The following is a 24,957-nucleotide window of genomic DNA, read 5'->3' as shown; positions in this document are numbered from 1 at the left end:
CTCAGTGGGCTGCACCCACTGTCCTGCACCCACTGTCGGACAAGCCCCAGTGAGACGAACCCGGTACCTCAGTTGGAAATGCAGAAATCACCCGTCTTCTGCATTGCCCACGCTAGGAGCTGTAGACTGGAGCTGTTCCTATTCGGCCATCTTGGAACCGCCCGTACCACATTTTCTTTATCCATTTACTTGTTGATACACCTTTAGATTGTTTCCATACCTTGGCTATTGTAAATAATGCTACAATGAACATGGATGTGCTGATATCTCTTTGGGATAAGTTTACAAGTTTTAAAATATAATTTCAACTTTTATTTTAGATTTAGGAACATATGTACAGGTTTGTTACATGGGTATGTTATGAGATGCTGAAGTTTGAGGTGCGAATAATCCCATCACCTGGGTAGTAAGCATAGTACCCCATAGGTATTCTCATCTTTATGTCCATGGGTACCCTGTACTTAGCTCCCACTTATAAGTGAGAACATGCAGTATTTGGTTTTCTGTTCCTATGTTAATTCACTTAGGATAATGGCCTCCAGCTGCATCCATGTTGCTGCAAAGGATATGATTTCATTCTTTTTTATGGCTGTATATGTACCACATTTTCTTTATCCAGTCCACCATTGATGGGCACCTAGATTGATTCCATGTCTTTACTATTGTGAATAGTGCTGCAATGAACATCCAAGTACGTGTGGATGTACTTGGATGTACTTTTTTTTTGGTAGAACAATTTATTTTCCTTTGGGTATATACCCAGCAATGGGATTGCTAAGTCAAATGTTAGTTTTTAAGTTCTTTGCAAAATCTCCAAACTGCTTTCTACAGTGGCTGAACTATCTACATTCCCACCAACAGTGTATGAGCATTTTCTTTTCTCCACAGCCTCACCAGCATCTGTTGCTTTTTAACTTTTTAATAAAGCCATTCTGACTGGTGTGAGATGGTATCTCATTGTGGTTCTGATTTACATTTCTCTGATGATTGGTAATGTTGAGCATTTTTTCACGTATTTGTTGGCTACCTGTGTGTCTTCTTTTGGGAACTGTCTGTTGATGTATTTTGCCCATTTTTTAATGGGGTTATTTATTTTTTGCTTGCTGAATTGTTTAAGTTCCTTATAGATTCTGGATATTAGACCTTTGTCAGATGCATAGTTTGTAAATATTTTCTCCAATTCTGTAGGTTGTCTGTTTACTCTGTTGTTAGTTTCTTTTGCTGTGCAGAAGCTCTTTAATTAGGTTTTGTTTGTCAATTTTTGTTTTTGTTCCAATTGCTTTTGAGGGCTTAGTCATAAATTCTTTCTCAAGGCCAACATCAGAATGGTATTTCCTAGATTTTCTTCTAGGATTCTTACAGTTTGAGGGCCTACATTTAAGTATTTAATCTACCTTGAGTTAATTTTTATATATGGTAAAATGTGGGAGTCTAGTTTTATTCTTCTGCATATGGCTAGCCAGCTATCCCAACACCATGTATTGACTAGGGAGTCTTTTCCCCATTGCTTATTTTTCTCAACTTTATTGAAGATCAGATGACTGTAGGTGTGCAGCTTTATTTCTGAATTCTCTATTCTGTTCCATTGGTCTGTATGTCTATTTTTGTAGCAGTAGCATGGCGTTTGGGTTACTGTAGTGTTATAGTATAGTTTAAAGTCAGGTAATGTGATTCTTCTGGCTTTGTTATTTCTGCTTAGAATTGCTTTGGCTATTCAGGCTGCTTTTTGGTTCCATGTGAATTTTAGAACAGTTTTCTGTAATTCTGTGAAGAATTGTGTTGGTAGTTTGATAGGAATTGTGTTGAATCTGCAGGTTTCTTTGCACAGTATAGTCATTTTAATGATATTGATTATTCTAATCCATGAACATGGAATGTGTTTTTTGGGGGGGATCCTCTCTGATTTCTTTTAGCAGTTACTTGTAGTTCTCCTTGTTGAGATATTTCACTTCCCTAGTTTGATGTATTCCTAGGTGTTTTTTGTTGTTGTGACTACTGTAAATGGGATTGTGTTCTTGATTTGGCTCTGAGCTTGAACATTATTGGTATATAGGAATGCTACTAATTTTCTGTACATTGATTTTGTATCCTGAAACTTACTGAAGTCATTTATCAGTTGTAGGAGGCTTTAGTGGAGTCTTTAGGGTTTTCTCAGTATATGATCATATTGTCAGTAAAGGGGGATAATTTGACTTATTGTCTTCTTACTTGGATCCCTATTATTTCATTCTCTTGCCTGACTGCTCTGGCTAGGACTTCCAGTACTATGTTGAATAGGAGTGGTGAGAGTGGGCATCTTTGTCTTATTCCTGTTCTTAAAGAGAATGCTTCTAGCTTTTGCCCATTCAGTATGATGTTGGCTGTGGGTTTGTTATAGATGACTCTAATTATTTTGAGGTATGTTACTTTTATGTCTAATTTGTTGAGGGTTTTTTCATGAAGGAATAAGGATTTTATCAGAAGCTTCTTCTGCATCTGTTGAGATGATCATATGGTTTTTCTCTTTAATTCTGTTTATGTGATGAATCGTAAATATTGATTTGCATATGTTGAACCAACCTTGCACCTCAGAAATGAAGCTTACTTGATCGTGGTGAATTAACTTTTTTATGTACTACTGGATTTGGTTTCCTACTATTTTGTTGAGGATTTTTACACATATGTCCATCAGGGCCTGAAGTTTTCCTTTTTCATTGTGTCTTTGCCAGATTTTGGTTTCAGGCTGATGCTAGCTTTGTAGAACGTAACTCTTCTATTTTTATCTAGACAAGACAACTAAGTGTTCTTTATGTTGAACACCTCCCCTTTCCCTTCATTCCTGCCTCATTTTTTCATCCTTCATATCCTTTCTGGGTACGTATGTGTGCCAAATGCTGGGAAAATTAAGTCAAATAAAGCTCATTTTCCTGCTCTGAAGAGCCATAGTAGTAGAGGAGAGTACCTAGTGTTAATAGAGGGAAGCATTCAGGCAAATAAATATAAGAAGGGATTGAGGGAATTGTGGAAGAGGACAGTGTAGCCATCGTTGGGATGGTCAGAACATTCACAAGGAAGTGATGGCCAGAGAAGGATTCAGAAGAGGGTGTGATACTGGAAACAAAACTTGAAAAGTGCGTTGGTATTTGCTTGATAGATGAGGTAGGAGACTGAGGAAGATGTTTGAACAAAGGGTCTGAGGCGGGAACTACAAATGGTCCTTCTTTAGTGCTACAGGGGAGGGTATGTGTCTGTACAATGGGTAGGGATCGGGGAGGATGGGGCCTGTATGTAGTTAAAGATAAAGTAAGGAAAGGAAGGACAAACCAGACTCAGTCCTGCAGGTTTTCAGAAGCTCCACTAAGGAACTTCCAGCAAGCCTGCGACATCAAATTTGTACCTTCCAAGTCTCCCTTTGGCAAGAGTTTTCCATACAGATTTGGAGGGATTTGAAATAAGATGTAAAGAAATGAGGGCCTGAACCAAGGCAGTGGATATTGAGAGGGAAAAGAGGGAAGAGTTATGAGATGGTTAGGAGGCAGGATCCACAGCATTTAAGCACAAAAAGGAGATCTGGAAGGGTGTCGGAAGGGGGTTGTTCCTGAGGCAAATGAGTGAGTGGATGAGGTTTTACTCACTGAAACAGGCTGGTAAAGGAGAAAAAGGAGGCCTGGGAGGGAGGCAAGAGCTGGCCCTGCTTGGAATATGCGTTGTTTCCTGCTTACGTGGACAGTGTATGGCTGCTTCCATTCTTCCATCCAGGCCTCAATGACTGCCATCAAGAATTAGGTTGGAGATCAGAAATGATTTCTTATAATTGCACAGAATCTTTAGTCAACATTTTGTCTTCCCCTGCCTCCCACCACTGTTTACAACATATCATGTCATCTCCACTCTCAATGCCATTTCCTTATTTTGGATCCCTGGCTTCTATATAGAGACAATGGTTATCAGAATGTGGGAAAAATGAAAAGTTAAGAGATGCCTTCTGCAGAAAGGGAAGGTGCAAACTATTTCCAGTAAAGCCCCTGAGCTCAGGGAGGAGAGGGCCCTATGGAGAGCTATGTCTCCCTCTCCACTGAATTCTAGCAAATGTAAAGTCCAGGAGTGTGGCATCAGTAGCTAATTTGCAGAAACACCAGTTCAGCCTTCAAAGTTTTCTGAAAGACCCACATCTACAAATTGGGAATCAGGAATCCTTGCTTTCGTGGGTCATGCCAGTCAGTAGATTGTTTGCTCTCAGATCCACTCCCTGCCCTTCCCCTGCTCTACTTGATACCACAGGGAACTGACCTTTACAATTTGCATTTCCTAGTCTCCCTTTCCATTGAGTCTGGTTAGTTTGGAGAGGAAGGATGAAGGGCAGAAGTATGAGAGAAGCCATGTATTTTTGTACACACACACACACACACACACACTCTCACATGCTCATTCCTCTGCCCTGCCTCCAGTGGTGTCCCAGGCAGTGATATTAGTTCCTCTCCACGATCCCTTTGTTGTTGCAACTCTATTTGGTCAGCTCCAGCCTCTGGGCTCTAGTAACAGCACCTCATCCTTGATTCCTCCAGCCCTGGGGATGGTGGTAGCTTCTTGTTGTTGCTAATCTCTGGGTTGACTCTGTGTCCCCTATTTTTATTTCAGCTCTTCCAACACATTTGTAACTAATTCCCCAAATTAAATGCTCTCTCTTGAACTACCGGGATATGTCCCGTTTTACTGATGGACCTTGACAGATACAGGTCTACATAAGCTCCCTGGTTGGTACATGGTTAATATAAGACCCCCAATCTCTTCTCCATTGTCTCTGTTACCCCAAAGGACTCTTCTGTCTACCATGGTTCTCCATCCCTGAGAGTTGGGCTCCTGGCCTGGACTGTCTTGAAGGGCAAACATTTGTGCTGTGCTTCCTGAATGGCATGAGAAAAGGAGCTCTTTTGGCATAGCCTCCTTCCCGTAGGATTTTCCAAAACTTTCCAGATGTATCTAAGCTCAGGAAACATTTTAATGGCTGGAAATAGTGTCTCATGGGGGTTGGGGGTTTGAAACCAACAGAACCTTCTCTAAAAGAGGTGTGTTGAAATGTTCCAGGGTCTGTATGCACATATCCAAACCCTGCCCCTCCCCTGTTGAAAGCATGGCAGGCTCCCACCCTTTAATTGGTTCATGTCATAGAAGAGGAGTTGGCATTCTCTGAATGCCCTAATGACATGGAGCAGAAGAACAGCTCCAAAGGCCAGAACTCTCTCCAGGAGGGAAAGGATTATTAAGCGGTTAGTGATGTATTTGGATTCTAATTCAGATTCCACCTCAGATTCTGTAAAGAGACTTCTATAACCCTCTTCTTTTGGCCTTATTTGGCTAGTAATAATGGTTGTAAGATTGATCTAAATCATAATAAATCTCGTCTAAGGCTGCTGTTACTGACTTAATGAATTGGAGCATTCTGAGTTTTTTGTGAGGATAGGCATTATCCAACTGTGGAATACACTATTGATTCTTTTTCAAACAGGCTGTGGCTTTTACTTTGCAATGTTGCCCACATTTCACGACAACTTTCAGAACAAACTGTCGAGGGATGAAGATTACTGCTATCTGAATGCATTCATCAAAGAAAAGTAGAAGTGGAAGAACTACACTTGTGCCTTCTCATATTCTTCAGCATTGGGCCAAGAGTAGAACGTAACCATCATTTCAGCCAAGCGCAGTGGCTCACACTTGTAATCCCAGCACTTTGGGAGGCCAAGGCGGGTGGATCACCTGAGGTCACGAGTTCGAGACCAGCCTGGCCAATATGGTGAAACCCTGTCTCTACTAAAAAATACAAAAATTAGTTGAGCATGGTGGCGGACACCTGTAATCCCAGCTACTTGGGAGGCTGAGGCAAGAGAATCGCTTGAACCTGGGAGGTGGAGGTTGCAGTGAGGCAAGATCGTGCCATTGCATTCCAGCCTGGGCAACAAGAGCGAAACTCCATCTCAAACAAAAAGAAAAAAAAAGAAAGTAACCATCATTTCTAGTCTGTGGGTATCAAACTCCAGAAATTGCTAAGAGATTATTACATGTTCTAATACTACAGGGAACAGCTGAAACCTCATCCTTTTGAGAACTGGATTTGAATCCAAGCCAATATTGATTTATTTGGGCTGTGTGTTGCAAGTCTGCAAATGCTTTAACACAGTAATCACTAACCATGATACTTATGTAGTTGTTTGATGACTCATAGAACTTTATAGACCTTGGGGTCAGATATATGTTTTATATGAAAAGAGCAGGATTTTAATGAAAAGGAAGTAGGTCATGTGCAACAATGTAACTACAGTTTCTGTGTCTCTGAAGTGTTCATCTTTGTATGACATTGTTAGTTCTTTCTTCTGACCAAGTTTCCTTCATTAGTCTACAAGGGAGCCTATGAAGTGAATTCACAGCACCAGAAATAACATGAGAAGACCATGATTTTTTAATTATTTCAGAGATTAAGATTAATTTATGGATTCTAGCATATAACATACATACATAAACTACTGTCTTCATATGTGGGTACCTGGAAAAATTTTTCCATTGCAAAAAAGATAATGTTGTTCTAAAGCAAAGTTCTACCTCTGTCTCTAATTAGATATGTGATCTTGGACAAATGACTCTGAGTCACAGGTTCTTCTTCTATAAGAGAATTTCATGATCTAGAAGATGATTTCACTTTCTGGTTCTATGAAGAAGAAGCAATGCCATGCTATACCTCACTTACTATTTTGTACAGTGGGAGAAGTCTCATTATCAACAGGCACTGGCCACATTGTTTGTGCTAAACCATAGGATATAACCCTAACACTCTGCTCAGTTATTTATTTGGCTGATGACTTCCTCTTGTAATACTTCTTGACAGGTGGTCAGAGGAATACCTCTTGGAATCCACTTACAGAGCTTGTTAAAAATTCAGATTCCTGGACTTCCCAGACTAAATCAGCAGCTTTAGGGGTGGGTCTAGAAATCTGCATTTCTACATTGATGGGCAATTCTTAAAGACACAAAGTCTGAGATCCATGGCCAGTCAACAGCACATAGTGTTAATATATTCTATGATGTGAGTTACTTTAACTCTCTTTACTCTGCGTCCAGTCTGCAGGGTCCTAGCCCAGGGCCTACTACTGACTGGATGATTTGGTCACAACCTTTCTCTCTCTAGGACTGTTTTCTTATTTATGAAATATGGGGTCTGGAGTATCAGTCTCTAAGGAATCTTTGTGTTCTAACAGTTCATGAAAATAGTTCTCTAGCAGCACCTGAGAGAGTTACTGAAACTACCTTAACAAATCCTATTTCTTGAGTGCCTACTATATAGTAGGCATTGTGCTTTTGCTTTTGCTTTTTTTTTTTTTGAGGTGGAGTCTCACTCTGTCACTAGGCTGGAGTGCAGTGGCACGATCTCAGCTCACTGCCACCTCTGGCTCCTGGGTTCAAGCTATTCTCCTACCTCAGCCTCCCAAGTAGCTGGGACTACAGTTGCATGCCACCACGCCCAGCTAATTTTTGTATTTTTAGTAGACATGGGGTTTCACCATGTTGGCCAGGATGGTCTCAATCTCTTGACCTCGTGATCCTCCCACCTCGGCCTCCCAAAGTGCTGGGATTATAGGCATGAGCCACTACACCCGTCCGGTGCAGCTTTTATGTATGTTTCATTTATTCTTTATGCTAACCTGTGATATTACTGTTGTTGTTATTATTATTATTATTATTCACACTTAACACTTAAGGAAGTGGAGGCTATGAAAAGTTAAGTAAATTGTCCAAGCCCACTTAATCAATAAGAAGAGCTGCAGTGAAGTGGGATGAAACTGGGGCTGTGAACACCTAAAGAATTGCCCAGGTTGTTGCTCCCCATGAAGCTTCACAAGGCCTGGGCCTCATCCAGTGCACTGCTCATTCACCCTGTGTTCCACTCTCCCAGCAAAGGAGCCCTGGTTTTGGTTTCTTTCGATGTTTACTTGGCCTCTTGCTTGAGCATTTGCCTTTCCTCCTCAATAACAGTGAAAGGACTGAAAAAAAAATAAAAGAAAAGAAAATCCCAGGGCTGGAAACATTTTGTTTCCTACAAAAAGAATATTTTGCGGCCAGCTCTGTGGTTGAAAGTATTTTTCCTGTGGTCTAGGGATGAGTTGGATCCCATCTCTTCTTGGCCAGGGTCTGAGAACTTAGCCTGTGGCTTCCCGTCAAGTCAGCAAATAGCATGCTGTTTTTTGAACGAGTGTCTGATGATGTTGAACGTGTTCACGAGTGGACGAATGGGTCTGTTTGGGTGTATAAGAAATGTGTGCATGTGCCTCTGGCTCTTCCACGGCAGAGAGAACCTGGGAGTGGTTTTCCACATGCTGTACATATCAACGTAGCTTTTAAGTTTTCATCACTCACATGATGACCAAAAAAATTCAGATGCTGACAAATGAGAGGAGGGTGATATGTGAGCCTTATGTGTATTTGCAAGTAATCAGAAAGCCAGGGAATCTTAAGATTCCCTATCACATTTCTTTCCATTTTCAAATGGAAAATGTCACATTTCTTTCCATTTTTCAAATGCTCAAAACCAAGACATGGGGTTGGTTTTATTAAGGCAGGATGGTCTGATGATAATGCAGAAGATGGGAATTCTGAGGGCTGCCCCAGCTTGGCCACCTTCAGCCTTCGGGACACCGACTTTGCCTAGCCTTGGATAAGTCACTTTTTCTCAAGGACTGCATTTTCCTATATGAAAACATAAATTTGTGTTAAAAAAAAAAAAAAAAACAACTTTGTGCTTTCAAGAATAAAAGCTTCTCTAGCGAGAGATGAATTTTGAGTATTCAAACCGAATTCATGGATAAGAAATAGTAGTGCTAGGTACCTTTTCTTTACTCATAAAGCATTATGTACTCATATTTGTATGCTTCCAGTATGACTTTGAAGTGTATATTAGTGCCTAGAACTTTTCAGCCTGTTCTCCATGGCATGGCCTTCATGATTCCATCTCTTACATTCTTGTAAAGAATGAAGAACGGGTGTTCTCTGGACTCTTGTTGCACATGGTTTTATGTTCAGTTACCTGCTGACTGCCTCCCTGTCATGCCAGCTGCAAGTCACAGCACAGTGCCTGGCACAGAGCAGATGCCCAGCTTGCATTTGTTGACTTAAATAAAACTTCTCCAAAGTTTTATTTGGAGAAGTTTATGAAATAAACTCCAAAGATGACAAGCTACTCTTTGTAACTTCAGTATTCTCTTGTGCAAAGTCCTCTACATAGCTCTCCATTCAGGGACATTTCTAGAACTCAAATCATCATGACTTCCAGGAAGAAAAGTTGTAGTCACTGGATTAGGGGGCATTGTTTGAGGAAATAAGCAAATTCCACAGGTGGAAAGAATTGTGAATTGTGTGTGTGTGTGTTCTGAGGTGAAAGGTTTAGGGAAAATTTGAAAAGCTATTGGAATGGAAATTAAACCATCCAGAGTGTTTTATTTTAGAGGGATAGGGATTAAGATAGACTCAGCAGTGGTGGCATTGGCCACAGGGCTGCACCTACCCTGGGATGCAGAAACTGGCCCATCCAAGTCAGCTCCATGGGAAAGAATGACCACAAAGTGATCAGGGGTCACCAGTGGGAAAAACTGGCATTTGCTGTATTTTGTCACACAGAACAGTAGAACTGTTCTCACAGTAGGAGCTGGGATGGGGTGGAGGTAGTGGTGGTGATTTTAGTAAACCAGTTTGCTGGTGATGGGGGGCATGTTTCTGTTTTTACCCCTTAACAATGAGACAGCAACCCAAATAACAGATCCCTCAGTACACTGAAATGCCAAGGCTAAATGAACTGGTGGAACTTTGTGGCTTTGCCTCTTGGCTTACAGGCATATCTGTGCATTAGAGCCATGGCTTGGCAGTAGACAAAGCAGCTGTGTGGGTCCTCGGGGAGCTCTCTGGCTCTGTGGCTTTCTTTGATATACAACTGAACTTTGGCAAATTTTTCCTCTCATGGCACTGTTTATGAGATCCAGAGACCTTCATTATGGAACCGAATGCCAACAGCAAACTAGAACTACAGGATGTCTTCCCACATTCACACTCTGCTTGCAGGCTGAAGAGTTAGCCCACAAGGCTTTCAACAAAGGGGCAATTTAGGGGAAGAGACTGCAGAATTCTCTTCTCAGCTTCACATGGCTGTAAATCTGTAGGATTGGCCAGACCTCTTAAACTTTCTTTCCTTCAGAAGGAAAAGATCTCTTACTTAAAAAGGATTCTGTATAAGATTACTAATTTACTGATTTCCAATTCAATAGTATTTAAAAACAACAGCAACAGTAACAATAATAGCTAGCATTCATCAAGTACTTGACCGTTTGCTAAATACTAAAGTGCTATGCATGTATTAATAATAATGCATTTATTATCAACATCTTTGTAAGGTAAGTACTATTATCCCCATTTTATACATGAAGAAACTCAATCCCAAAGAGGTTAATTGTTAGTTGTTGTTGGTTTTAATAATTATTCACCAATTTAAGGTATAATCCTGCAGATATATCTTATAATTGACTGGCTTTCCTGAACCCCCCCTTCCTCAGTCTATGACACTGGGCCACAGATACTAAAATAATTAAAATTAGCATTCTTAATTGTTAACCCACCTCAAACTGTAACTGGGTCTTGACGAGTTTCAAGTAATATCATTTTTATATTGGGAAATCTATAATTAAGACTTTTCTGAAGTCATGAGCAGGTATACAGAAAGTGATTGACTTGATGAATGAGAGGGATCAACCGTCCTACAGAGCTTGTACAGTAGAATGGAAAAAAATGTGGTGTTGGACTGAGAACAGTTTAAGGTACTGGAGGCAATGATTCTGTTCAAGTGCCAAGATTAAACCAATAGACTCTAGAGGGGCTCAAAAGTGAGGCTACATATCATGGTTTGACGTCTAAATTACAGCTATGCAACTTTCTTTCCTACCCATTTCTACCATATCCTCTGTGCTTTCTATAATAGCTGCTCCAGGGAATGCTGATAATAACATTATCAGCTGCCATTTTTATGCCAGGCACATGATAAGAGCTATACAAACATCATCTTTACAATATGCTGTGAGGTGGGTTTTTACAATAACACTGTGAAGTGGGCATTACTACTCTGAATTTACAGATGGAAGAAATGGGCTATGGAGATTATGAAGTGCTCTGAAGTTAAAACAACTAGTAAACGGTAGAAAAGAGACTCTAAAGTGACTTGTAGCCACTAGTTTGTCTTGCCTCATAAACAGTGTGATAGACATCTGGTATTTCTGCTTGCCCTTGATCTCTTACCCCTTCTCTCATACCTACACCATGATTTTCCTGTAAGGAAACATGCCTCTTCAATTTTTTTCAGCCTATGTTGTCTAGTTAGGGCTGATTGTACCCACTGGGTTCATGTCTGACCAATGGAAGGATCACATTTCCTTTCTACAGAGATTGGTTTGCAATAGTTGGTTAACCCAAGCTAAGTTGAATAGAGTAAGTCCAGAATTTTGCTGAACAATAAGAGTTGCTAAATTGGTAGGATATAAGCCTGGAGCTCCTTATGGCTGTCTTTGCCACCATATGAAGGAACCCACTTCAGAATGACAATAAATCAACCCAGAGGGAAAAAAAAAAGAGATTGAGAGAATGTTCCAGGTGGAAGGAGGAATTGAATAATTGAATTAATATGAGATTATGAGGCCATCATCTGAGGCCCTGGATCCAACTGTGCCTAAGGTCAGTTACTCCTGACATTCCAGTTAAGTGAGCCAATAAATTCCCTTTTTTGTTTGGTCTCAATCACATCTCTGTTACTTGCAACAGAAAGAATACTAAATAATACACATATTAAGCTGGGTGCGGTGGCTCACGCCTGTAATCCCAGCACTTTAGGAGGCCGAGGCGGGCAGATCACCTGCAGTCAGGAGTTCGAGACCAGCCTGACCAACATGGAGAAACCCCATCTCTACTAAAAATACAAAATTAGCCGGGCGTGGTGGCACATGCCTGTAATCCCAGCTACTCAGGAGGCTGAGGCAAGAGAATCACTTGACCCAGGAGGCAGAGGTTGTGGTGAGCCAGGATTGTGCTACTGCACTCCAGCCTGGGCAACAAGAGTGAAACTCCATCTCAATAATAATAATAATAATAATAAAAATACACATATTAGATACTTATAGTTACGTACAAGTGTGGGCCAGAAAATTCTAATAACAAGAACCTATATTGTTAAGTTAAAGAATTTATTCCCCCATTAAGTAGAGATAATTTCTGATTACTCAGGTCTACTTTCCTGGCTCCTGTATTATTCCATTCCTTTTCTTTTCCTCTTCCTTCTTATGCATTTGCTGTTCATCTTCCTGGTTTCCTTTTGGCCTTTTTATTATTCACCTCCACCACAGTAGAGAGAAAAAAAAAGGATGAAACTTACAATGAACAGCTTTTCTGGCTTATAAGGCTCTTTGAAAAGTTTCAGATGAAGAGTAAGTTAAAAAATATTAACTTAAAAGCAATTACGAAATCATTTTGGGGTTTTAGTTAGCCATTCTATCCATGACCTTTTTTTTTTTTTAAAAAACCACATATTAAGCTTGATGAAAGTCCTTGATGTCATTGCTTCCACAACAAAAATACAACCTTTTCTGGGTTAGTTTCCCTTAATCATTAATGATGAGCTGTAAAATATTCTTTCCAGTTCAAAAGTGGCATCAAATAAGTAACTAAGATGAAATTAGTAATAATTTTGGAAATGTGGTCATTTGGCAAGCTGATATTTACTGAACATCTACTGTGTACTAGGTTAGGCTCTGGAAAAAGCAAAGATGAATAAAACATAATTTTCAAAATCTAGCTGGATCGGCAAGTCTGAATTGGGAGTGAGCAGGAGGGGCATAGGTGAGGGCTGAGCCTGGAGCAGCCAGTTGGCCCATACTGAGGAGGACCTACTGAAGGCTTTGGAAAGTAGATACTATAGGGAGCTGAGGATGGTCTTCAAGAAGTGAAAAATGTGCTAATCCACTGGGGAGAGCTTGTGAGTTATATACAAGGGTCTTAGTTGTCTGACAGAGAAAACTCACTTTAAGATTACATGAATATATGATCCATATAGTCTACCAGGACATCTCTTTTATATATTGATCAGAATAATCTGAGAAAGCTGGAAGTACAGGCATTTAAGCCACCAAAGCTGTGGACTACAGTTTACCCTAAGCAAGGAAGCGACTGTTTTTTAACATGTCATCTCCTGGATTCCTGAGGCTCTCTGGGTTAGCTCAAACCTGGGCCATTTAGCTTCTTATGGGCAGGGACCTCATCATGTTCATCTTTGCTTTCCCTAATGTCTAACTCAGTTCTTGGAACATAGGAGGTACTCAGTAAATATTTGTTGAATTAATATAACATTAAATAAATCATTCAGTTCTGAGTAGTCATTGTTTATACTTGCTGTAAATATGGTTTTATATAATTTCCAAGTGCGTCTGCCCTTTTTAGGTCCTGTATTTTCATTTTGGCATAGTCTGCTTTCAGTGGCACCCAGCTAGAATTTGCCTGCTAAACAGAAAATCTCTGGTGACACCGAATTGCATATCCTGGCTTGATTGCTGATGGAGAATGGCAGAGCACACACTCTTATCTTTAACTTCACTTTCCATGTATAAGAGAGGGGATGTTTTTGTTTGTTTATTCTGAAATGGAAAACAAAAAAGTAATGCATGCTAGTTGTGAAAAAAAATCAAGCAATATAGTAGGAGGGAAAATCCTCTAATGGCATATAATCTTCTAGGCTTTTTCTATGCATATATCGAAATATTTATGTACTCACCATATATAATGTCATATAACCTACTTTAAAATTAATCCACACATTATGGATGATTTTTCATGTAAATATACATATTACTAACCGTTTTTCATAGCAGCATGGTATTCATGATATGGATATACAGGAATGTAGTTAAGAGGATAACATAAAAATGAACAAAATGTTGTGTCCCTTAAAAACTCATATCAGGAAAATCTAAAGTATTTTCTTTTTAATTATTCTTAAAAAACAACAAAACTTTGATTCAAACCAAAGAGGTAGCAATATAGCTTCATTTCAGAAATTGCTAACTTAGTGCATGAATATTGTAGCCGTGCTTTGCTTTGTCATTAACCTTCTCTAGTCCTTCTACCTAGGGACCCCAAAGAGCATGGTAAACATTTTACAAAGTCTCCTTAAAGATACTGGTCTGGACTGAATGTATCTTTAAATCTAGTTGTTTTTCAATGTCTTTTAGTAAGGCCCACCTTAATTGAGGCTTTTTCTTAAGATCCTGATTTTAAAGGGGTAGATGGCTCAGAAAACTGCTCCAGATCACCAAATAAAAAATCAAGTTCTGAACAGTGAGACAACTTTAGGCCCATCCCTCCAGCTGTCCCCAAGATCACACTCCTTCATCATGTGTCTCCTGAGAGTCAGAGATCCTGCAGCTGTGCCTGAGGAGGACTGAGGTCTCCAGGCTCTTGTATTGCTAAACCTAGTTTTTGTTTTTGTTTTGTTTCCATTCTCTTTTCTCTTGCCTTTTTTTCCTCTGTGGTGTCTCATTACTCCTAGAGTCCTGGCTGACTCCCCTGGGGATGAATCTGCCTGCCTGTGCATACAGGAATCCACAATGTCATTAGGGTAGTTATCTCTAATTTATTCTTCCTCCTTGTGATTAGAAGAACTCGGTCTGAATATTGAAGAAAACTCATGTGGGCTTTTGTCTTTGTGATAAAAGCTTCTGTCCCATAGTAATTAGGCAGAGCTCTAGTTTACTTCTAAAACATGATTAACTCCTTGGAAAGGAGGGGAAAAAACGGAAAGTTATTTAAGATGGGTACCCTAGGGGAACAAAGCAGAGGCTTTTCCCATTGTTATGCCTCCTAATTAGGCCAAGTCCAAGGTTGCTGTGTGTCATTCCAGGAGGCAGTTGCCTGCCTGGTAGGCGGATAGGAGCAGAGGGGTGACAGAATGAAGCTGACATCAGAAAGGTCCAAAAAGAGCTTAGGCCTTTTTTTTTTTTTTTAAGATGGAGTTTCACTCTTGTTACCCAGACTGGAGTGCAATGGCACGATCTCTGCTCACTGCAACCTCCACCTTCTGGGTTCAAACTTTTCTTCTGCCTCAGCCTCTTGAGTAGCTGGGAATACCCAAGTGCACCACCACGCCCGGCTAATTTTTGTATTTTTAGTAGAGACGGGGTTTCGCCATGTTGACCAGGCTGGTCTCGGACTCCTGACCTCAGGTGATCCACCTGCCTCGGCCGCCCAAAGTGCTGGGATTATAGGCATGAACCACTACACCTGGCCAGGACTTTTTAAAAGACTATATCTTCTGGACTTGACTCCTGTTCCACCTCTGAAGGCCCTCGGGGAGAGAGGGAGCTTAGATCCCACACTCTGTTCTGTAGTTCCTTACATAGTTTTTCTCACTCAGAACTACTGAAAGAGGTTGGGTTGCTTTATTCCTCATGACTCTCTGTTTTGCTTGACTTGTTTATGGTAAACTTGTGGTATTTATATAATCAGAAAAACATAAAGGCATATTCATAGTGTACCAACGGGGAAAGAGAGAGAAAAATTAATTGTTTGTTGGGACTGGCAAATAGTCTCACAGTGTAGTCAAGTCAGCATTAACAGTAAGAAGGGTATATGGGATTATGAAACTGTAAAAGGCCCCTGAGGATTCTGAGCAGAGTTCATTCTTAGCATGACTGTGGGGGCTCGGTGCCAGGCCATGCTGCACCACACAGAGGGCCCTGTCCAGACTTCTCAGCACAGGGAATGCCTCATATTGGACAGTTTTTGACTCCACTGATGGTCAGTATTCTCAGCTTCAGGGCCCTGTGTTTCAGGCAAGATAACCTATTCACTCATTTTATAGAATGCTCAGCCTGGTGGGGTGTGTCTTAAGTAGGTAGACTGCCTGGAGACACAGATGGAGCACCAACAAGTGATTCTAATGAGAATTTTAGAATTTTAAACTCCTTATATATCTAGTCTGGTTACTATCAAGCTCTTCTTACCAAGTTCTTTCTGAGATCCTTCTGGTGCCTATACCTGTTTCTTGAATTATTTCAGTCTGTGAGCTTATTTCTATGAATTAAAGATACGTTAATTCCCTTATAATAGTTGATAAGTGAGTCATTCTATGGTTATATATAGTGTAAGATTTAGAAACAGTCACATTAAAAATATTGAAAATACAAAAGACGAAGCTGACAGGTTCCTGTTATACCCTGACAACACTGGAGAGAGTTATTGTATAAAGTTCTAGCTCTCCTCCATCTTACTGAAACTAGATTTAGTTTGTGCTTAAAGGAAAAGACGGGAAGAGTGCCCTGTTGTCTCTGTTACACTCTTCAACTCATCTGAAATCCTGTCTTGTGTTTTCTTCTTGTCCTTTGCCCTTGCATTTGCTGGAGGAGGACTTTAGGGAAATAGGAAGAATGCTGCGGTAACAGAGAGAATTAATTTGACCGTGCTCTGAAGAAAGAGCATGTTGATTTCTCACTAGAATTGGTTCCTCCACCCATCAGAGCAGGGCCAGGGATGTGGTACATTACACAAACCAGTCCCATTTGACCAGCTGTTTTTGGATGTGTCAAACCCAGATTTCAGCCTCTTTACATAGAAACATGTTGCCTTCCTTGAATCGGTTCCTGTGAGACTAAAGAAAGTCCCGTGTGGCCCAAGCATGATGTAACAGGGATGTGTGCTTCAGAATTCAAGACACACCCTCTGAGTTCCTGGCATCTTTTTACTATAATAATCACACAGCCACAGTCTTCCTTCTGTGACCCTTGAAGGCCAGAGCTGCCTTGCCTTGGCTGTATTTTCTAGTGGGCCTAGACAGGAGGACCCAGCTCTGTTTCTTGTGGGTCTTGTGGATGGCGCTGGGAAATCAGGCTTGCCTAACTAGATATCCAGAGCTTAGCATTTACAGCTGGACAGAGCTCTTGTGTATCTTGTTTTTTTTGGTTATTTAAATACTCCTGATTTAGGGTAGAGAAAGGGAATGGATTTCTTTTGCTTGAAATTCTCTGCGACAGTATTTGTTTGCTTTAATTGGCGCTAGATTGAAGTTTCCAAATTCAGATGATGATGAAACCAGTTCATACTTATTTGAAAATTGAAATTGGTGATACTTATGTTAACTTTTGATTTTTAAAAAAACCAATGAAAAATAAAATTTAAATGTAGTATTTGATGGTGATGAACTTACTGACAATAAAGCCAATTCTCACTTCCTTCAGAGTACCCAATGGTAATATTAACAAATGGTAACATTAACAATTTCAGAAATGGTTAGAAATATGTACAGTTCTGTAGCCTGTGTGTGAAGTTGTACATTAGCCTTGCACACATAGGCACTCTCACATGGACAGCAAGGAAAGGCAGACCATTGAACTAACTCTTTAGCCTTTAAAACGGGGCAAGTTACTATCTTTTCTGCATTTTTTGTCCCCATAAGATTCTCTCATCATAGTGGAAAGAAACTAATATTTCTCAGGTTCCTATGATGTACCACATTTTTCACTAATTTCTTTCATCTCTTTAATCCTCACAATAAGCCTATGAGATGAGTGCTACTGTGTTCATTTTAGAGATGAGGAAGGTAAGCTTTGAAGAGGTTAGAGTGCCCAAAATCATATAGCCAAGATTTGAAGCCATGTTTGACCAAATCTAAGGTGTGTTACATTTTGTAATAATGATGATTGTACTTGACCCCGAGCCTCCTTTTTTAGCCCCCTATAACCATGATTTGATAATAGCTAAAAAATTGTATTGACTAGCCTTAAGGGGAGCTATTTTGTACATATTTACATGTGGGATGTGTGTGTGTGCACACGTGTGTGTACGTGCATAACCCTCAAACTGATATTAAGATAATGCTACTAAATCACTACCTAATTGGAGATAGAAAAACTAAAGTTCACAAAGAGTGCCTGCACTTTAATGTGGAGGTTTGACCACATATGTATATTCTTTCTCATTATTCATTTGAAATTATTTCTGTGTGATAAACTAATAAAGTTAATCCAAAAAGACAAAGAGAGTATGAATCTTTTTGAGATATCAACAGGCTTCAGCAAATAATAGAACACTTGAAGTGATACAAGATTGGCAAGAAAGAACAGAGACACTTTTGTGCCTTCAAGGTAGTCTAGCAGTAGAACACTTGAGAGATTTCTTCAGGACTTAGAAGAACCAGATATCATAGAAGACAGAAAAGACAAAAACAGCAGATTGGTTTAAAATTGTATATGAAAGCTATGAAGTAGCTGAACCCCCTTTTTCACCCTGGAAAGCTAAGTGACAAGTCTCCAACCCAGGATAAAAGCCAAAATTTATCTTTGGAGACAGACTTGGGACTCTAGACAGAGCATAGAACAAAAATGGGCATTTTGTTAAAACAGGGGATTATGCCTGCCAGATGGTGAGTCTACAGCCCCTTTCTCTGCCCTGCTTCTAGAATGTAGCAACCAAACGAGATTTTTGTAAATATCAATCCACCTCTGAGAAGGTATCTCCATTTATTGACTCTACAGTGGATCCCACTGTTTACAAATGCTGTGTATATACATGGTGCTTTTAACTGTATTTTTAGCATAAAAATATTTTATGTTTTAAATATGATTGAAAACCAAGGATCACCAGACTTTGGAAAATGCCTCTCATAGCAAGGAGAGAAGAAAATAGAGATAATGTGAGATTCAAAAGAAAACTTAAAGTATAATTAATTTCCTCAGAGAGTTAAAGATGACATAAGAACAAGAATAGGAAGCACTGAATTGGAAGTGGTCAGAAGACAAGGAAGAGCACCTGGAAATTAATAATATAATAAGTGACGGTTTCAATTAAAGAGCTGAAAGATAATACAAAAGTGAAATCATTTGCCATTTTCAATTATGTGTAAGCATTAAGTTGATTAAAAAAATCAGTTGTCTAGTGCTGTGAAAACTTTTAAAACAGAAAAAGGAGGAGTCAAAATTGAATAGGGGGAGATAACCAAGATAGATACTGAATCAGGATGTTTACATTTTGGCTTTGGAGACTCAATTTTCAGCATAGTGGAATAAGGCACTCCCAAACTCTACACCTCTGTAAAAGTAACAAGAACATTGACAAAAACTTAAATAAACTTCTTCAGAATTCTGGAAATTAAATAAAGGCTCACAACAGTCTGAGGAGTGTTTATTTGGGAAAAAAACAAGTGACTCTCAGGAATAACAGCAAGACTTGTGGAATTTTAACTTGCCGTAATTCCATTCTCCCTTCATCAGTGCTACAGCAATCTTGCACACCAACAATCTTTATTTGTGGCATCTTTGAAAGCCAGCATGGTAGCAGCCACTGGAGAGGATAGAACAGGTTTGGAGCACTTTAAAAACCCCATCCTAGAGAATTGCTATTATTTGACCTGTCCAACAGCATGCTAAAAAGCTCCGTTCTCAGGGCTTGTCTTTATTTGACTTAGATTCAGAACTTGGCCTGTGTGAACAGCACTACCCACAGAGCATTTGTCAAAAACAGCCAGTGGTAATTGCTCACCATCATGGCTGCCCAAGGCTCCATTACCAGATAGGGCCAACAAGAGACTGACCAAAAAATATAAAAGGAAAATCTAGTGGAATGAGATAGCTACAGGGGGTTTTATAAAGCTCCTACACACACCAGGAATCCAGAGGGCTACATAGATGTCCAGGGCTTTGTAAGAGCTGAGAAAACCTGAAGATCTCCCTTCCAGCTGACCTTGAGGCTGTGTGCAAGAAAGAAGTGAAAAATGAAACAGAGTTATATGGCTTGATGGAGTATTGAATGCATGCCCCAACACACACACACACACACACACACACACACACACACACAGGCTGAAAGATTTACTGATTCACAGCATTTAAGGAAATCTGTCATGTCATTAGTGGACCACGAATTGGCTTCATGTATAAGGGACCTTCAATAAAATTAACTGACTGACTTCTCATCAGAAACCACGGAAGCCAGAAGGTAATTGAATAACGTATTCAAACTGTTGAAACAAAAAGATTGTCAATCCAGAATTCTGTATCCAGCAATATTATCCTTCAAAAATGAAGGAGAAATAAGACATTCCCAGAAAAAACAAAATCTAAGAGAAACACCTGCCATACAGAAAGTACTAAAAAGAATTCTTCAGGCTGAAATGAAGGGACACTAGACAGTAACTCGAATCAATGTGAAAAAATAAAGTGTGTGGCCGGGCGTGGTGGCTCACACCTGTAATCCCAGCACTTTGGGTGGCCAAGACAGGTGGATCACAAGGTCAGGATATCAAGACCATCCTGGCTAACATGGTGAAACCCCGTCTCTACTAAAAATACAAAAAAAAATTAGCCAGGCCTGGTGGCGGGTGCCTGTAGTCCAGCTACTCGGGAGGCTGAGGCGGGAGAATGGCATGAACCCAGGAGGCGGAGGTTGCAGTGAGCCGAGATTGCGCCACTGCACTCCAGCCTGGGTGACAGAGTGAGACTCTGTCCCAAAAAATTTTTTAAAAAATAAAGAGTGTGTTGGTAAAGATAAATATGTAGGTAAATGCAAAAGACAATAGAATGTATTTTCATTTGTAATTCTTTTCCTCTCCCATCTGATTTGAAAGATAACTGCAAAAAGCAAGAATTATAAAACTGCGTAGATGGGCTTATAATGTATAAAGATGTAATTTGTATGACAATAGTACAAGGAAGCGGAAGAGAATAGAGCTATATTGATGCACATTTTTTGCAAACAATTGAAATTAAGGTGGTATCAATCTGAACTAGTTTTAAGTTAAAATATTAATGACAATCCTCAGGGCAGCCTCTAAGAAAATAACTCAAAAATGTGTAGTGGAAGAAACAACAAGAGAGTTAAAATTGTGTACTAGAAAAATACCTAACACAAAGAATGCAGTAATGACAGAAGATAGTAATGGCAAAACAGAGGAACAAAAAGGAAATACACACAGAAAACAAATAGAAAAATGGCAGGCATATATCCTACTTTATCAATAATTACACTAAATGTGAGTTGATTAATGCTCCAACCAAAAGGCAGAGATTGACAGAATAATTTTTTTTAAAAACAACATGATCCAACTATATGCTGTCTACAGGAGACACACTTTGAGTCAGACGCAAATAGGTTGAAAGTAAAAAGATGGAAAAATACATGTCATGCAAACAGTAAAGAAAGATGGAATGGCTATGCTACTATCAGACAGAATAGACTGTAAGACAAAAATCATTACTGGAAACAAAAAAAGAGACATTTTATAATTATAAAAGGATTGCTCCATTAGGAAGACATAACTATAAATGTATGTGCACCTAACACCTATGCCCCAAGATACATGAAGCAAAAACTAATAGAATTGAAGGGAGAAATAGAAATTCAATGATAATAGCTGGAGGCTTCAATACCCCACTTTCAATAATGGATAGGACAACTAGACAAAAGTTCAACAAAGAAACAGAAGACTCAAACAACACTCTACGTCAACTAGACCTCAAAGGCATCTATAGAACACTCTAAACAACAGCAGATACATGTTCTTCTCAAGTATAAATTAGATTACAAATTGAGCCTCAATAAATTTAAAAGATTGAAATCATACAAACTTCTACAATCACAATGGAATGATGTTTTTGTTGTTGTTGTTTTTTTTTTGTTTTGTTTTTGCTTTTTTTGAGACAGAGTCTCACTCTGTCACCCAGGCTGGAGTGCAGTAGCACGATCTTGGCTCACTGCAACCTCTGCCTCCCAGGTTCAAGTGATTCTTGTGCCTCAGCCACCTGAGTAGCTGGGATTACAGGCATGCACCACCACAACCAACTAATTTTTGTGTGATTAGTAGAGACAGGGTTTTGCCATGTTGGTCAGACTGGTCTTGGACTCCTGGCCTCAAGTGATCTGCCCACCTCGGCCTCCCAAAGTGCTGGTATTATAGGTGTGAGCCAACACGCCCAGCCCTGGGGTGAAGTCAATAATCAGTAACAAAAGGAAAATTTGGAAATTCTCAATTGTGTGCAAATTTAAAAACACACACACACAGACACACCCCTATATAAGCAATAGGTCAAAGAATAAATCACAAGAGAAATTAGAAATGAATGAAAATGAAAACAAAAATACAACATCAAAGCTTATGTGGTGTAGTTAAAGCAGTGGTTATAGGGAAATATACACTTTAAATGCTTATGTTAAAAAATAATTTTATTGCATGTATATTATACCTAAATAAAGCTGATATTAATCTAGAAAGAATTGGTGGACCATATTTTTGACTGTATAAATTTGCATACTACCATGTATTTGTAGTTGATGAATTTTCTCTGATTGTGGTATAATTCAGGAAGAATTACTAATACTTTTTTTTTTTTTTTTTTTTTGAGACAGAGTCTAGCTTTGTTGCTAGGCTGGAGTACAGTGACACAATCTCAGCTCACTGCAACCTCCACCTCCTGGGTTCAAGCGATTCTCCTGCCTCAGCCTCCCGAGTAGCCCCCCGTGCCACCATGCCCGGCTAATTTTTTGTTTTTTTTGTCTTTTTTTTTTAGTAGAGACAGGGTTTCACTATGTTACCCAGGACGGTCTCAATCTCCTGACCTCGTGATATGCCCACCTCGGCCTCCCAAAGTGCTGGGATTACGGGCGTGAGCCACCGCGCTTGGCCCTAAGAATTACTAACACTTTCAAACCACATGTAAAGTTCACTGAAAAAAAAAAAAACCAACTTTTTTTTTTTTTTTTTTTTGAGACGGAGTCTCCCTCTGTCGCCCAGGCTGGAGTGCAGTTGCGCAATCTCGGCTCACTGCAAGCTCCGCCTCCCGGGTTCACGCCATTCTCCTGCCTCAGCCTCTCCAAGGAGCTGGGACTACAGGCGCTCGCCACCACGCTTGGCTAATTTTTTGTATTTTTAGTAGAGACGGGGTTTCACCATGGTCTCGATCTCCTGACCTCGTGATCCGCCCGCCTCGGCCTCCCAAAGTGCTGGGATTACAAGCATGAGCCACCGCGCCCAGCCGACCAACATGGTTTTTAAATTGTGTTAATAAATATTAAGCTTGTAGTTAATTATATGCATGCTAAAGTAGTTAGAGAAAAGTGTACTGATGTTTGCAATTTACTTTGAAATGTAATAACAACCAGAACAAAAAATAAGATGGGTTGACAGATAAATAGATATGTGATAAAAAAACAAGTGTAATAAAATTATTTTGGTCTTTTTGTTTCTGTTTTTTGAGACAGGGCCTTGGTCTGTCACTCAGGCTGGAGAGCTAATCATAGCTCATTACAACCTCAAATTTCTGGGTTCAAGTAATAAAATGTTAATGGTAGAACCAGTTGATATGTTTATGGTTATTCACTATAAAATTCTCTCACTTTTGTTGTATGTCTGAAAAGTTTCATAATAAAATGTTGAGGAAAAAACAGTAAACTCAAAATGTCATTCTGACCCTGAACTATTTACTATTCCATAATTTACTAAGTTAACATCCTACTGATCAGAAAAAATTAATATTTTCTTTAAGGAGCCCTAGCTCTTTTCTAGGCAATACTTTCTTATACTTTGAGAACTTGATGTGTTGTATTATAGGTAAACATTTTGAAAACAATCACCAGAGAGGTGTTATACAAAAGCATAATGATATTCTATGAAGAAATAGGATCTTATAACCTCAAGGTCAAGTTTCCTAAGAGACTTTTCCCAGAGACTAGAATTATATTATTTATATTATTTATATATCATATTATTATATTGTATATTATTATTTATATTATATTTTTAGGGATTCAGATCAGCTTACTTTATATCCCCTAATTTCTGTAGAAAAACTTGGGAAGTAGGCCACATGTAGACAAATTAATAAATTCATGCCTGCTCAAATACAGTTCATTTTTCCATCCTGCCATTTTCCAGCACTGTATTACTTCTACAGATCTTGCTCTTCCATTTTGAGAAGGCAGTTTAGATGCCGCTAAACTCATTCTCTGCTCTCCCCACATAATCCTGCAAAGCTGCTGGTGTTGAGGCTTCAGTGTTCCATGCAGAGTGATTTTCCAAGTGATGAAGCAGATTCTAATCAGTCTAAGATCCAAATACAGACTGGGAGTTGGACCTCTGCCATCTTTCCCTCCAGCTCTCGCAACACAATGGGGAATTCCTGTGAGGATCACTGGGTACACTTCAAGCTCCCCTGATCCTATGGCCTCATTCCAGTCACAGATCTTCCTGTCTGGAGCATTTCCGGCCCTTCTGTCCTTTGGCTTGGAGAGTTCAGCTCAACCTGGGAAGGGACAGAAGACTTTGGGGTTATCAAAAGCCTGTTGAATTATCTGATGCAAGACTAACTGGTTTGTTTGCCTCCCTGGCTCTCTTCCTGAGCTTCAAAGCAGCTGAGAAAACAACTTTTTTCTAAGTCTTGGACAAGGAGGAAAACTCTGGCATGAAGGATTTCTGTCGCAGACACTTGGCATAGCTAGAGGAAAGGTTTGTTTAACTTACCAATGGGTTTTATTAGCCTAGGACTCCAGTTGAAGTGAGATAATAGGGTCCGTGTAGAAGGATGTTTCAGTCAGTGAGCTTCCTCCCTAATTTCTCGACAGGACCCTTGCATGAAGATGAAAAGCATCAGACACATTCAACAAGGAAATCCCCACTGAATTTATCAACGACCACATAATCTTGCTGATCATGAGGGAGACTGAGACAGGATTAAAAAACTAGCAGGACAGGAGATTGTGGATGGATGCAAAGTCATATTTGGGAGCTATCTACTTCAGTTGCTTCTTGCTGTACTTCTCTTTGCTGAACATATTACATTGTCTCTGGGCCCCACATCTTATAGCAGATAGCAGAGATAGAAAGAAAGCCAGTCCTACCACCTGCCCTTACAGGAAGAAACTCTTCTGCTT

The 24,957-nt window shown here is 39.7% G+C and overlaps 1 protein-coding gene across 23 annotated transcripts in view; it reads left to right on the top strand.

Annotated features, from left to right (window-relative positions):
* Nucleotides 1-24,957, top strand: part of RAD51B (RAD51 paralog B) — an 890,780-nt gene that overhangs the window by 635,679 nt on the left and 230,144 nt on the right. For 3 of the 23 annotated variants that reach the window (XM_063644435.1, XM_063644436.1, XM_063644440.1), the window contains one exon: nucleotides 22,438-23,482. The exons of the other annotated variants lie outside the window; for them this stretch is intronic. In XM_063644435.1, the coding sequence (XP_063500505.1) occupies nucleotides 22,438-22,542 (105 nt within the window). In that variant the 3' untranslated portion in view covers nucleotides 22,543-23,482. Of the gene's footprint in view, nucleotides 1-22,437; nucleotides 23,483-24,957 lie in introns of those variants that run through there. 23 annotated transcript variants of the gene reach the window in all.

The sequence above is a fragment of the Symphalangus syndactylus genome, chromosome 8 (genome assembly GCF_028878055.3).
Source record: "Symphalangus syndactylus isolate Jambi chromosome 8, NHGRI_mSymSyn1-v2.1_pri, whole genome shotgun sequence".
NCBI classification, from domain to species: domain Eukaryota; kingdom Metazoa; phylum Chordata; class Mammalia; order Primates; family Hylobatidae; genus Symphalangus; species Symphalangus syndactylus.
Note: the sequence above shows the minus strand (reverse complement) of the source record. Positions and strands in the feature narration are given on the sequence as shown.